The 14,225-nt window shown below is 40.8% G+C and overlaps 1 protein-coding gene across 3 annotated transcripts in view; it reads right to left on the reverse strand.

The window, feature by feature from the left end:
• Positions 1–14,225, reverse strand: part of cdh23 (cadherin-related 23) — a 195,409-nt gene that overhangs the window by 108,293 nt on the left and 72,891 nt on the right. For all 3 annotated transcript variants that reach the window (XM_026191131.1, XM_026191130.1, XM_026191134.1), the window contains exons 7-8: positions 1,201–1,395; positions 966–1,094 (exon numbers count right to left, since the gene is read on the reverse strand). In XM_026191131.1, coding sequence (XP_026046916.1) covers positions 966–1,094; positions 1,201–1,395 — 324 coding nt within the window. The remainder of the gene's footprint in view (positions 1–965; positions 1,095–1,200; positions 1,396–14,225) is intronic.

Consider the following 14,225-nt stretch of genomic DNA (forward strand, 5'->3'; position numbering starts at 1 on the left):
CAATTCAGTTTTTTTTATAGATGGGCGATCGTGGCTCAAGAGTTGGGAGTTCGCCTTGTAATCGGAAGGTTGCCGGTTCGAGCCCCGGCTCGGTGGCGCCATTGTCCGGCAGCCTCGCCTCTGTCAGTGCGCCCCAGGGTGGCTGTGACTACACTGTAGCTTACCATCACCAGTGTGTGAATGGGTGGATGACTGGATAGGTAAAGCGCTTTGGGGTCCTTAGGGACTAGTAAAGCGCTATGTAAATACAGGCCATTTACCATAGAGCCCAAATTACAACAACAATCACCTCAAGGTAATTTATAGTGTAAGGTATGGCCCCAAAAATAATACAGAGAAAACCCCAACAGTCAAATGACCCCTCTGAGCAAACACGTGGCAAAAGTGGGAAAGAAAAACTCCCTTTTAACAGGAAATAACCTCTGGCAGAACCAGACTTGGCAGTGAGGAGAGGGAGACAGGACAAAAGACACACTGTGAGTTCAATTGTAAACACATAGAGGTGAGTGAAGGAGAAATGCTCATAGCATCATGGGAAACCCCCACAGCCAAGACCTGTTACAGCCTAACTAGGGGAGGATTCATGGTCAGCTGATCTACTATAAGCTTTTTCAAAAGGGGGAATTTTAAGCCTAACCTAAAAAGTACGAACCATCTGTATCCTATTCAGATTGGGAACTGATTCCACAGAAGAAGGTCCTGAAAGCTAAAGGCTCATTCTCCCATTCTGCTTTTAGAAACTCTTTGTTTTTAATCATATTTCTTTGCACGAGTTGTATACACCTACTGAATAATCAAAGAGCAACATGAGCATGAGACAGGAGGAGCGGGATATGAGAAATGAGGTAAAATATAAGTTGAATGTTCTGGCATCAGAGCAGGATGGAAAGAAAGAAAAGACGAAAGCTGCTTGAAGAGGGTACACACTGTGGTGGTGAGATGTAAAGTGGGACTGTATTACTGACCAGGGGAACATCCTCCTGTATGTTGGTACTGTAGGGCAGATTGGTGAAAATGGGATCCATGTCTTGGACATCAGTGATGGTGATAGCCAAGCTGGCAAGCCGTGACAGAGGTCTGATTTTGTCTTGATCCTTTCAGAAACCAAAAAACACAAACAAACAAACACAGTATACATTTAACAGCGCTAATGCAATTTTGCTAACAGAGACTAAGTTTTGATACTGTATGTGTGCTGACCGTAGCGTTGACGGTGAGCTGGTAGGCTGTCGTCGTCTCATAGTCCAGAGCTCTGGTCACAGTGACAGTGCCTCGGGCTCCATCAATGGCGAAAAAGGCAGAAGGTGGCTGAAAGGAGAAGAGAACACTGCCCCCAGTGCCTTGGTCTGGATCGGAGGCGTTTACCATGAATATGGATCTGCCCACTGGTGTGTCCTGAAAGACACATCAAAGAAGACACACAGAGAAGTGAATATATACAAACAACAACCCAAGTGTATGCAGGAAGATATAATAATAACGGATTGGATTTATATAGCACTTTTCAAGGCACCCAAAGCTATTCATTCACTCTCACATTCACACACTGGTGGAGGCAAGCTACAGTTGTAGCCACAGCTGCCCTGGGGCAAACTGACAGAAGCGAGGCTGCCATGTCGCGCCAACACCAGTAGGCAAGTAGGGTAAAGTGTCTTTCCCAAGGACACAACGACCAGGACAGAGAGCCCAGGGATCAAACCGGCGACCTTCCGGTTACAGATGCGCTTCCCAACCCCCTGAGCCACGGTCGCCCACATATCTCCTATAATTACATTTAAAAGTCAGAGAAAAATAAAGAATGAAGCAGGTACAGGTTTTATTAACTACGAAAGCAACAGATGGCAGTTTAACTTAATTAATAATTATTATTATCCAAAACAATTTGGTTGTGATTGCGATTGATCCCCAGCAGTGTTTCCCATGAATAATGACATCTAATAACAAAGTATTTGTAGTCCATCTGGATAAATAAAAGCAATGATTTCAGTAATACAGCTAAACTGACGCGAATGTGAAACAATAACCCCAACGTTGGTTTTGAGTTGTCCGTGGAGATCAGGCACACAAGACAAATTTATGGCAGACTTAACCCTCTTGTTTGCAAGTGAAAGAGCAACTTGCCGGGGTAAGGCAAACTGTTGTTGTTACAATAATGCATCTATCCCTACAACAGAAAGTATTTCTTGCGCTTTGCTGTCTGTAAATATATGCATTGCCTATCTGTGTTGCCCACAGAAATGGTCTTGGGTATCAAAAAGCTAAAAGCAAAGATATATGAAATGCCCAGAAAGGCTGCAAGATGCTACACCAGAGGGTCATGTGTGAAATAAAAAACCAAACAAACAAAAGAAAAAATTAAATAAAAAAAAGAGAAGGCTGTATAAAGACACACATTTTCCAGGTAGCCCGAAAAGTCTGTGGAACAACGGCATCATTAATTGGAATTTTATCTCAAAACAGCCACAAATACATGCACGATTAATAAGAAATGAGAATGTGTACAGGTACAGAGGGGAAAGGACGTGAAGGAGGATGGGACGCATCCTGATATTCCACTAAAAAAGAAAAATAAAATCCACTTGCACAGGTCTTCTACTCTCTCCTCCTGTTTACCAGACCTGTAGACACAGACCAGAGAGTGTGTGTGTGTATGTGTGTGTATGTATGGGTGTCTAAGTTTACGTGTGTGTGTGGTCTTGTCTATCGCAGGGGCAGAGTGTGACCACATGGGGAGGTCATAGTGTTGAACTGAGCTGGGCCCTGAGCCAGAGCTAAAGTGACACAGTAAGAGAGCAGTTGACCCCACAGTCTGTCTGCACTGGTGTCAGGGGAGTGTAGAAGCCTATTTGCATGTGCATGTGTGTGTGTGTGTAAATAGTGGTGTGTCAGAGTCCATGAAACTGTGTAACTGTGTGTGAACGCCTGGGTTAGAGGGGGTAGACAGTATGAGCAGAATCAGACCTCGCGTGGGCATATGTGTGTACGCATTTGTAATTTGTGTAATGAAATGTGTGCTCTGCTCTCTCGGAGTGGTCTCTGCATGCAAACATAAACAGCATCGCAAACGGGTCTGTCCAACCACATTAAGCTAGACTGCCATATGAGAATTTAAGGAGAGCAACAAATGTCAACGAGAGTAACAGAGCAAGTTTTTTACCCCTGGAATCCTCGCTGTGTTGTGTAATGTATGCAGACGGGGTCCCGGATCGTTTCTCAGATTTATGTAGTGAAAATTAATATAATTTACTTTTTTTTTTTTTTTTTTTTTTAAAGTAGGTCTGAAAGTTGTGAATGCTCAGATGTAATCGGAGGCCTCGGGTTAACATTATATTTCTTTTAGTGCAGTTGCTCTGACTACAGGGAACGACACTGTGGCAATAAGAGCGAAAAAGGAAGAGCAGAAAATCTATTTCTTGTTAGAAAAAAATGAAAATAAAAACTAATTTTTAAAAATTGAGAACAACAACCAGAGCTGACAGCTTTCAGTCACTTTCCATGCTCTGCTCTCTCTTTTTGGGTCCCTGAGAAGCTCTGCTGCATCACTTTGAGTGTAACCTGGCTGACAATTGCCGAGTGAAGGAACAGAGTTACTAATCCACTCCCCCACAACAATAACTGCATTTGAATAAACATCTAAGCTGCATTTCTCTGATATATTTAATACGTTTGTCAAGTTGTCTGCTTAGGAGGAAATTGGAAACACCTCTAAAGGTACCCCACAGCCTGCAGCGCGACACCCGAGCACAGCAACAAATTAATTGGATGAAAATATACGCAATCAAACTCTAGGTGAATTAATTAAATACTGTTGCATGTAACGTGTGTGTGTGTGTGTGTGGAATGGATGTCGACATTATCAATTCTGCTTTGATGTCAAGGAGGCAGTTTGATGGTTAAGTGTTGTGTTGGGTGAATGCATGTATGTGTGTGTGTGTGTGTGGCACTTTTTGGAAAAAGTGTTAGGATGATATCTAAATGTGTGTGTGTGTGTGTGTGTGTGTGTGTGTGTGTGTGTGTGTGTGTGTGGATAAAGAATGTGATCTGATGTATCCTTTTCTTCCCCTGAAGCATGCCACCTTCTATCTCTCTTTGCGCAGCAACCTGTGAAACAATAACTCATAAACACCGCCAGGGTCAAACGCCGCAAGGTTCGGTAAATAACGCAACGCGCTCATATATGTAAACGCACACGCGCGCACACGCCAGCACCAGTTTTGATCTCTCAGATTTGACAGAGGCACAGCATTCAAAGCACTTCAAGCAACAACAGTTCAAAGCTTTGCCAGGATGTGCAGATGACCAACTCTCAGCAGAATGTGTCAGTGTGCCAGTGTGGTGCTGCTCAGGTTAGCGGGCTCGCCTGCGTGAGGGTGAAACTCGCGTCTGAGCCGCTATTCGATTTTTTTGGAATCTCTCCCTGAAAACTGAATGCGAACATTAACCAGTCACATTATTCAGTCTTATCTTCTTGCTTCCCTTTAGTCTCTGAAGGTCAAACTGCTCAGTTTGCATAAACGGTGCATTTTAATACTAAGAGCAAAACAATAAAGCAACCTATTTAAAGAGTTTCCTTGGATCGTCAGCTCCTCTTGATGGATTTCTCTGCATTCCAGCAGTCCAACACTAAAGAGAGCTCCACGGCCTGAAATATTCTCTAAGCAGCCACTACACAATACTGTCTTCTACTAGCACTTTTCTCCTTTCCAATTGGTCACAGTACCCTTCCTATTGGGCTATTGATTGGACTCGTGTGAAGTCGATGTGAGTGACCAGGCGCAAAATACAAGGCAGTGAATAATTCTGGTTTTATTAACCTATAAGACTACGCAATCATTTCTCCATAAATGAGACAGACAGTAAACAACAAGGACACAAGAATGGGTGAGCACTGGCAGCTAAACTGGATACTACTGAATGCTAGTTGAGAACCATGTATGTGTCACTACCTATATCTTCAAAAGAGCAAAAGCCAATTGGTTTGTCACGGCACATATTCCAGCATATAAGCCTTGACAGTGCTTTGCAGCTTTTGAATAAATGGGGCTATTTCCTTGGGAAGAAGAATGTTAAGTGGAGAGATGGTTGAGGAGGGATGAAGACAGTTCCCTGCTGTGTCTTATCTGAAGTGCACTGTGGGAATCACTCTTCTCCCTCTGAGAACTGCTACTTATGAAAGAAGGAGACACATACAGCAGAGATATATAGAAAGATAGAGATGGAGGAGCATTCTGTTTATGGTACAATTCAAATATTAACTGAGAGCTAATACTAATTTTGTGTCACAGTAACGCTGAAATGCATAAAAAATGAACATAAAAAACCCTCAAATGCAAAAGTGCTCCCACTAAATACTCCTACTAATATTTAAAATGAAAAAAAAAGACATTTTTAATTGCTACCTGTGTTATTGTAATCAGTTTGATAGATTTTACAGAACCTACTAACCTAATAACAGAGCAAAAAAAAAGTATCCTTACATTTCTATAGTCCAAAAAATTTCAAAATACAATTATGCTGCAGCACCGATCAATGAAAGAGTGAGAGAAACTGCGGCATCGATGAAACTTCCCAGGAGCTTTGTGGGCATCATTGTGAAAAGGAAGAAATCAGGAAGCACATTTCTGACTTGGCCTTTCAGCCAACTCAGTAAAAGTTTAAGGAAGGAAGGCAAGTGACCAAGAAAGTAGTGCTCACTTCAGTAATACCTCTGAGATCCTCTACAGATAGATAGATGCTGGACAGTTGCCTGTGCAGCATTACGTCAATTAGGCTGTAGAAGTGTGGCTAAAAGAAAGTCATGCCAGTTGTCAGACAGCACTTAAAAGGCAAAGCGCTGGACGAAGAGTACTCTATGTCATAGATAATGTATATAATATCAATATACGTCTGGTGAATTTCTTGGTACATCACCTTTCTTATCAAGCATGTTGTGCACAGTTTGCAGTAGCCAAGGATTCTTATCAGGGACAGAGACAAATCCTTGAGAATAAATAGCTTATGCAAGACACACTTAACCAAAATATTTCAGATCACATCCTATCATGCACACCCAGAGGACGGTGCTGGGACCGTTTCTGAAAAATCGAACAGTCCAAGATTAGCTGAACACCTCTGATGTGCTCAGTGAAGTCCTCTGACTAACATAGGCAGCAGAATTTCTTAGGAATGATTTCCAATTAATATCAATTAATAAACCTTAAACAGTGTAAGTTCTACTCCAAAGCAAATGAAAACGTACTATTTCAGTGTTTCATCTTAACTCTGCAAAGACAAAAGTATGAAGAAGGTCGTAAATGTGACACGAAAAACAGACTACAAGTTGTAAGGAGACTGAAAGAACGCAGACTGCGATAAAAGGAAGGGGAAGACAGAGAATACAGATGAGGAAATCAAACTGAAGGCCTGTCACTAACAACCATGAGACATTTCTAATAAAGAAGGGGGTCCCCATTCGCTTTTAACTTTGCCTCTGCTTTATCGTACGGTGTGTTTGCCCTGCCTTCTCCACTACTAGTCCTCCATGTTTAAAATTTCCGGTTTTTAATGGCAGCGGCACTTCTGAGGCCGCAGAGAGTCAGAGCTGGATGGACCAGGACTACACGCCGCAGCTTCTCTGTCGGACTTTAACAGGGCTTGAATCCCCTGAGGGCTGGACCTGTGAGGATTCCACTGGTTAAATGTCAGCGGTCTCCTCTAGGAGTCCTTGAGGGAGCAGTCCCTACAACGAGATTAGACTCTGTCCAAGAGTGCACTTAGTTAATTCATTAGTGTGTCACTCTCAGTATGGAGCCAAATTCATTCACACTGTTGTGTAAAGGTAAATTATGCTCTTCAATTGGACGAGCTTAAAAGCTCCAAATTACTCTATTATTTATTCAATTAATTCGACAAATAGTTAAACACGGCTCTTACAAAGCAGAAGAAAATACAGCGCTCGTTAAAGAGGAGAAAAACAAGTAAAATATATAAAGTTAAACATTTAAAGCTTTTGATATTACAGTTCCTCAAAGACCGAGGATGTGATATTTAATACAGCTCACGCTGGTAGCATATCGCTGCTGCTCATTAAACAAAAGACTGCAAAAACAGCACCAATACTTTGCACTTTGCTTCTCTCTGAGGAAATGCAGATTGGTCTCCATCAGCCCCTGAATTTATGCCATAATGCGTGTATTTTTTGAACAAGATAAACAATGTTTCATCACAGCTAGTTAGTATTCTTCTAGTATTCTTCCTAGCACATACTGGATATGTTTAATACATTTTCTGACGAAGTCTAAGTTCATTCGTCTTGTAAAAATAACCCGAAGCCCTTGATGCTACTTTGGATTCACGCCACCATGCTTCTTCCTTCTTAAGTGCTTCATTTGCTTGGGATTTACTTATCTATGATATTTATAACAGCACAGAAACTGCATTGATTTCACTGCTCAGAAAAGACAGGTGTATTGAGTGTGAGCTTTTCTAGCCACATGGTCTAGAGATCAGTGGTGATAAGCAAAAGATGCGGCTCTTTTAAATACTTTTAAATGTTTTATTGATTGGGCCTGTGTCAGCTGGAGCTTATTTATCTACTTATTTAACATGTTTGGGTGGCAGAAGCTTCGAAGTAAGTGAAAATTTTTTAATGATGGTATACAAGCTGAATAAACCACACTCTTGCCCAACATGACAGTTTTTGCAATGTTTCTGAGTAGAGCACCTGAATGCAACTTAAACAAACCTTAAAAAAAACATCATATCTGAGAAAAGTGTAACGACTTTTTTTTTTAATGAAAGGGATATTTTATAATAATTAGTATTTATAAATCAGGCTTAGCAAAAAATTTCAACAGTTGATTGTGACATATAGTCACCTTAGATCCTAGCAGAGTAAAGCCAGAACAAATATGAAACTTTGTCATTTCAAACCGTATGACGATGTGATTCACTATATCTTAAAAAAAACCCAACTTAATAAGACAAATGGATTGACAGAAAGCAACTAACTGAACGTCCAACTACTCCAAATGTGTGGCCCTGCTGCTGTCGGCCAAAAATCCATCTGCGACCCGTCGATTAAGCGAGTAACTTGTAAGTTAAAAATGCTATCACTACGATAAAAGTCACGCTAAGTTTTTTTATCCAACCTAGTAAAGCCGATGGCCAGCCTACAGACTTCTAAGTACAATGTTTTGTTCTTATTTTGTCAGAAATGTTAAAGACATGGTGATTTGAAGGGGCAGCGCCTGGGTTTCGGCTCCCTGCTGCTCGCAGCGCCAGAGGCCCAACTGTTCACTACAATAGAGCCATGATTACACCTACACTGCTCAGAAGGTTTTCAGTTCCTCCCCAGCTGTCTGCTCTCCGCTTGCAACCCAGCAGGCATGTGATTGTACCAGCTCAGCTCGCCCTTTCACTTTCTGCCTCGCACAACCTCTGTCCCTCCATCACTGCCTCCCACATGTGGCACCTTGTCACACTACCCCGACATTATTCCGACCTATGTGAGGGAATGTATTTCAAATGAGGAGAAAGTGCAGAACTGCAGGGCAGACAGATGTTCCCTTACAAAAAAGGGTAAATGATTTGACCAAGAAAACATGGCTTTGGTTTCTGATTAGCTGATTCCTGTTAGTGTGACAACTTAACGGTTTAAAACATATTTTTAAAAATTAATGGTCCAGTTCTCCAGGTAAGAAGAATAAAAAGCACTATTGCTATGTTACCAGGAAACTAAGGCTACGTTCACACTGCAGGCGAAAGTGCATCAAATCCGATTTTTTTGACCCTATGCGACCCATATCCGATCATGCTATGACAGTGTGAACGGCGCAAATCCGATATTTTCAAATCCGATCTGGGTCACTTTCGTATGTGGTACTGAATCCGATACATATCCGATGTTTTAGAAAGCGACTGCTGTTTGAACGGTCAAGTCGCATTAAATCCACCTTTTACGTCACCGACACAAGACTGAAGCCAATTATCAGCGCCAGAGAAGCGCCCGAGAAGACATCGCGAACGCTTCCTGGCCATCCAGCGTAGATGTCAGTGAAACTGTTGGGAAGACAACGTAAACATTTTATTTGTACTGTATAATCTGCAGATTCTGACAGAAATCTGCAGCTATCCTTTGAAGCACCGCTCCTCTCTTAAACAGCAATAAGGATCATTATTAGGTTATTTACATTATTATGTAAATAACAAAATAACTTAAAGCAAAAATTGGGAAACGTGAAGTCCGAAGTCTTTATATTAAGGGCCATCAGTCAAACAATACTGTTGCTCTGGGTCTAAACAGAGCGCGTTGTGTGTGACATCTTCTTTTGCGTATGCGGGCCGCTTTGAGCGTTCACACTAGAGCGCGTTTGCTGTCGCATTTTATTTGTAGTGTGAACGAGCAGTAAAAAAAATCGGATTTGATCAAAAAATCGGAATTGAGCATTAAGACCTGCAGTGTGAACGTAGCCTTAGAGCCAGTACAAGATCTCGCCATGCTGATTACTAAAATTAACAGTCAGTGTTGTCGTACAATAAAGCAACATTTTTGCATTCAAACATGATATTTTTATTGAAACCTATGCTACAAAACAGTCGGGAATTCCCACAAAGTGGAAAAAATTTGCAAAAAAATGTCCTCTCTAATGCAGGTGTCACAAAGTGCTTTACAGCTTAGTCAAAGAATATGAGACAAGTAAACAGGAGCCGTCCACACTGACGTTAGGCGAGCTGTTTAAAGTCATTTAGAGGGCAATCTGAGAACAGTGCCTGTGCTGTGTGATGCTAACATTTCTCATTGCTTCCTTTGCTCCTTCCTTGCATCTCAGCTAATCTCTACAAGGATGTGAGAGAAACATGTGAGGAAGAGATTCAAGGTGGAGAGATGTAAACTGTCATGGTTCCTGGGTCGTGGACTCAGTCCTTTGAGTTTTGTCTTTTCTTTATTCTAGTTGTGTTATTAGTTCCAAATTTTGCTTATAATTTGAGTTTCATTGTATATTAGTCTTTAGTTTCCTTAGTCCATTAAGATTTAAGTGCCCTTTAGCCCTTTTTTGGTTCTCTGTTTTTAGTATTTATATTCTCAGACTTTTTTTAAGATTAGTTATCTGGGTTCTGCTAATAGTTATAGTTCATAATCAATTTCTTGTTTTTTGTTCTTCCTCCTCCTTTTCCTTCTTCATCTCTGTGTCAGGTGTTTAGTTACTTCCTGTCTTATTTTGTTTGTCTCTTGCTTTGTGTGCATTGTGTTCATTTTTGCTTCCTCTTTGTCTCGTTAGCTAGATTCTGCTCGACTGTGTCTCGTTTTCCCACAGTCTTCTTTCTCTATTGCCTCCAGTTTGCCATCCAAAGGTCACAGCAAAAATCCAGACTCTTCAGGTCAGGCAACATTTTTAACATTTTTGGTGTTCTTAACTGTTTAACAATTTTTCACTGCTTCAAGGTTCAGTGTGTTGTGTTCGAAGATGCTCTACTGCATACCTTGGTTGTAACTCATTGTTATCTGAGTTACTGTTGCCTTCCTATCAGCTCAAAACAGTTCGGCTAGTTTTGCTCAGAGACGCGCCACTTGCTGGATATTTTTTTTTTCCAGACGATTCTTTGTAAACCCTAAAGATGGCTGTGTGGGAAATTCTCAGTGGATCATCAGTTTCTGACCTGCCTGTCTAACATGCCAGACAGTTCCCCAAACCTTCCTCACTCTGATGCTCAGTTTGAATTTCAGCTCAACTTGACGATGCCTATATGCTGCTCCCATGTTACTGCCTGATTAGATATGGGCACTTACAAGCAGTGGTGTACTGAATAAAGTGGTCAGTGAGTAAAATAGATCCTGAAAAAATACAGGCACGAACTGCACAGTTACATGGTATATACAGTATGTAAGACTTTCTCATATAAATAGGTGAGGCCATGAGCTGGCAATAATTTCACAGTATGCAGTTTTGGCAGAGATGCTGAAGCAGGTGAATCACAAGAGTACTTAAATTAATCATAGAGGTGACACACAAAACCATATTTCACATTTGAAATTAGCTTATCAATAATTCACTGGTATTGAAACAAGATAAAGTGTCCTTCATCTGCGAGGTTTCGATAGCAAATGAGGAAAATTATACAAAAATGATTTATACCCTGCCAAAAAGAGTGCGGTTCATCTTACTTTAAAACTTTGGGATTTTTAACCCTTATTTCTGTTTGTGTGACTAATACTTGTTCAACTATGACTTAAGTCCACATTACTTATCTCATGGCTGTGTTGCGTGTTATATTTATAACGGTGGCCTGTAAGTTTCCAGAAACATGTCCAGGATCCCGAGCTTCGGGAAACCTAGCTTGTGGCTTAACATTCATTATTTATTGCAAAGAAACTCAGTGAATAAGGTCGGTGATGAAACCATGTAGCAAAACAAGCCCACTTCTCAAGGGAGGTAATAGCAAGTTTAAATACTGTATGTCATGGCAGTAACATTTACAAACCAATGAAACAGCCCGTCTCATAAAAAAATATGTCAGTAATTACAATTCCACTCATGGTAAATGTTGTGACAGGGCTTCCTTCATAGCCCGTGATTTCCCAGGGGCAGTGAGCAGTAGTATGTACCTGTGATAATGCGATGGAGACTGGACTTGGGGCTGAGGTGGAAATGGGAAACCCACCTCATAAAGCCCTCTAACCTTAGGAGACCCACTTGTAAAGCTTACGTGTCTGATACCATCATTTCAGCCAGAGTATTGAGTGTTATCTTGAGCCAGGTTTGAGCTAAGAGACTGAATGCGTGAGTGACAGCGTGGAGTCTACTGCAAACTCCAATTGCAGGTATGATGCTTTCTCGCAGTATAATTACTGTTAGTGAGCTCAACTCTGAACATGAGGGATGGAAACTGTGCAGACACCCAGTGTGCTTTGTTCATAATTCACTGAATTAGCAGTGATAAGCCAACTGCCTGTACTTGTCTAAGTGTGCTTTGTCGAGTAGAAGTAGAAAGTGAAATCTGTCTAAAAGAACATTTCCAGTTGCTTTGGATCAATTCTCAAAGTGTTTTGAATGTTTAAATGTGGGATCCTTTAAGAGAACACACATCAGAAAGATGTGGGTGTTTTAACTGTTAAGGATTTTAGCGCAACTATTTACAGTGTGGCTAACTATTGACTGTCTTTTAGAGCGAAATAGCTGAGATTAAATTTACCTAAATATGCTACCATTATTATTTCATGGTGTAACTCATCACCTGCAAACAGTCTCTATAATCTAATAATCAAGATTGACTTTGCTGTAATGCAGGTTGTCTTCGTTTACACATGAGTAACTGTGATACTATTTGTATATCTTTTATTGATTGATGTTTTTCTGTAGTTGCTTCCTTGTGGATAGACTTCCAGCTGGTACTGGTGAAAGTCTGCTCTAGGAACAGAAATATACATTAGTTTTAAAGTTTTAAAGTTAAAATAGTTTTAAAGTTTTGAAAGATTTTAAATGCAAGACTGTTTTCTTTACCTGTGTGTTTGAGCCAAAAGAGTTCCCAGCCATCCTGAGTGTCATTCAAAGGTAACCTGATAGGCATATCTGCTCTCATTTAGATCAGAGCTTGTAGGCCAAGTGGGGAAATGTGAATTTAATAGTTGCTGCCTTTTCTGTTGTATTGATTTAATGTTAATAAAGACTGTTATGCAAGCTGTGTGTTGCCTTTAGTTTAGTTTAATATGTAACCTTATACAGTTGTATCAGATATGGCTTAGGACTCAATTAGTAGCAGTCAATAAAAGTCTGGAGTCTGCTGCTGGACCACAAGTCACTGGTGGGCAACATATTTTTATTTTGTTTTGTTAGATTTTCTGTGTCGTTGAGTGTTGCTGAATAAATCCCTGGTTGGTCGGCACCTTATCTCTGCCTCAAGGATCCCACTTCAACCCAGTCACCAAACCAATGGCCATCCTAACCTGGGGCGTAATTTCAAGGGAGGTTAGGGGGGTTATGACCCCCCCCCCCCCCCCCCAATAATAAGACCCAACTAATATATAACACCCCCCCCCCCCCCCCCCCCAATAAAATTATGAATTACGTTGCATAAATAGGCTGTTGATTTTCCTTACTCATTTCAGGTATTACCAGCAAAATAGTTGCACGTTTAATCATCTAGGAATTTACCCAGATTTATTTATTTATTTAGACAGAGATCTTGACACCCCCCCAATGTTCAGCACAAAGTTACGCTGATGATCCTAACACTAGCCCCAGAGTCGTACATGTATAAGACTTATGCAGGACTTGAGGGCAACAGAATTACCAGTCCTGTGTAAAGTTTCTTTTTCTGTTACTGCAGTTTATTGTACTGTGTGACCATAGGAGGAAAAATATTTCCCCTCACACACTTGTAAATCTAAGTCATCTTCTTCTTTACAAAGCAGAAGAGAAAACATTGTGCTCTTAAAATCAAGATCCGAAATTAATTTTATCAATGAAAGTAACTGGGCTAAACCACTATTGTACATTATAAGATGAAGAAGAAGCAGTTATCTGAAAACTCTGACCACAAGAATTTGTCATTCTGGTAGCTTGTTTTGAAAGCCTTCTATCTATCTATCTATCTATCTATCTATCTATCTATCTATCTATCTATCTATCTATCTATCTATCTATCCATCTATCTTCAATTCATATCTTTATCCACTTTGACCTCCAGATCACAACCCAAATAAACATTTTCAAGCTGAATTGGAGACAAATTAAATCAACATAATAATGGGCTGGATTGGCATGAGCCACCAGACTCTCTGGATTAAACACATTCAAGACTGACCTGAAGCCATCTAACCATGTATATACTGACAATATTTTATAGGCATGCCTCTCTAACAGTTATCAGTCATTTTCTAATGGCAGTTAGTCTTTCCTCTCTAAATCGTTTGACCCCCCTCTGTTAAACTAGTCAGTAAGGCCTAATACGCTGCAGTAATGTGGTGCAAGTCTTTGTGTACCATACAGGAACTGATGTCCAAAAAGTGTCTTACATTATAACCTGCTTTTATTCCTTCTTGTTCTCTCTCGCTCCACTCTATGGTCCGTCTGCGATTTTCTGGAGAAGCACTCAGCCGAACAAAATGATTCCACACCAGCAGACAGGGAGAGGGGCCACTTTTGAAAGGCAAAGACAGCCTCCCAGTGTGTGTGAGAGCGTGTGAGTGTCAAGGATTCATGATGTGTTCCTGTAATTTCCATTTAGATCTTTTTGAGGGGCTTTTT

The sequence above is a fragment of the Astatotilapia calliptera genome, chromosome 13 (assembly GCF_900246225.1).
Source record: "Astatotilapia calliptera chromosome 13, fAstCal1.2, whole genome shotgun sequence".
In the NCBI taxonomy this organism is placed as follows: domain Eukaryota; kingdom Metazoa; phylum Chordata; class Actinopteri; order Cichliformes; family Cichlidae; genus Astatotilapia; species Astatotilapia calliptera.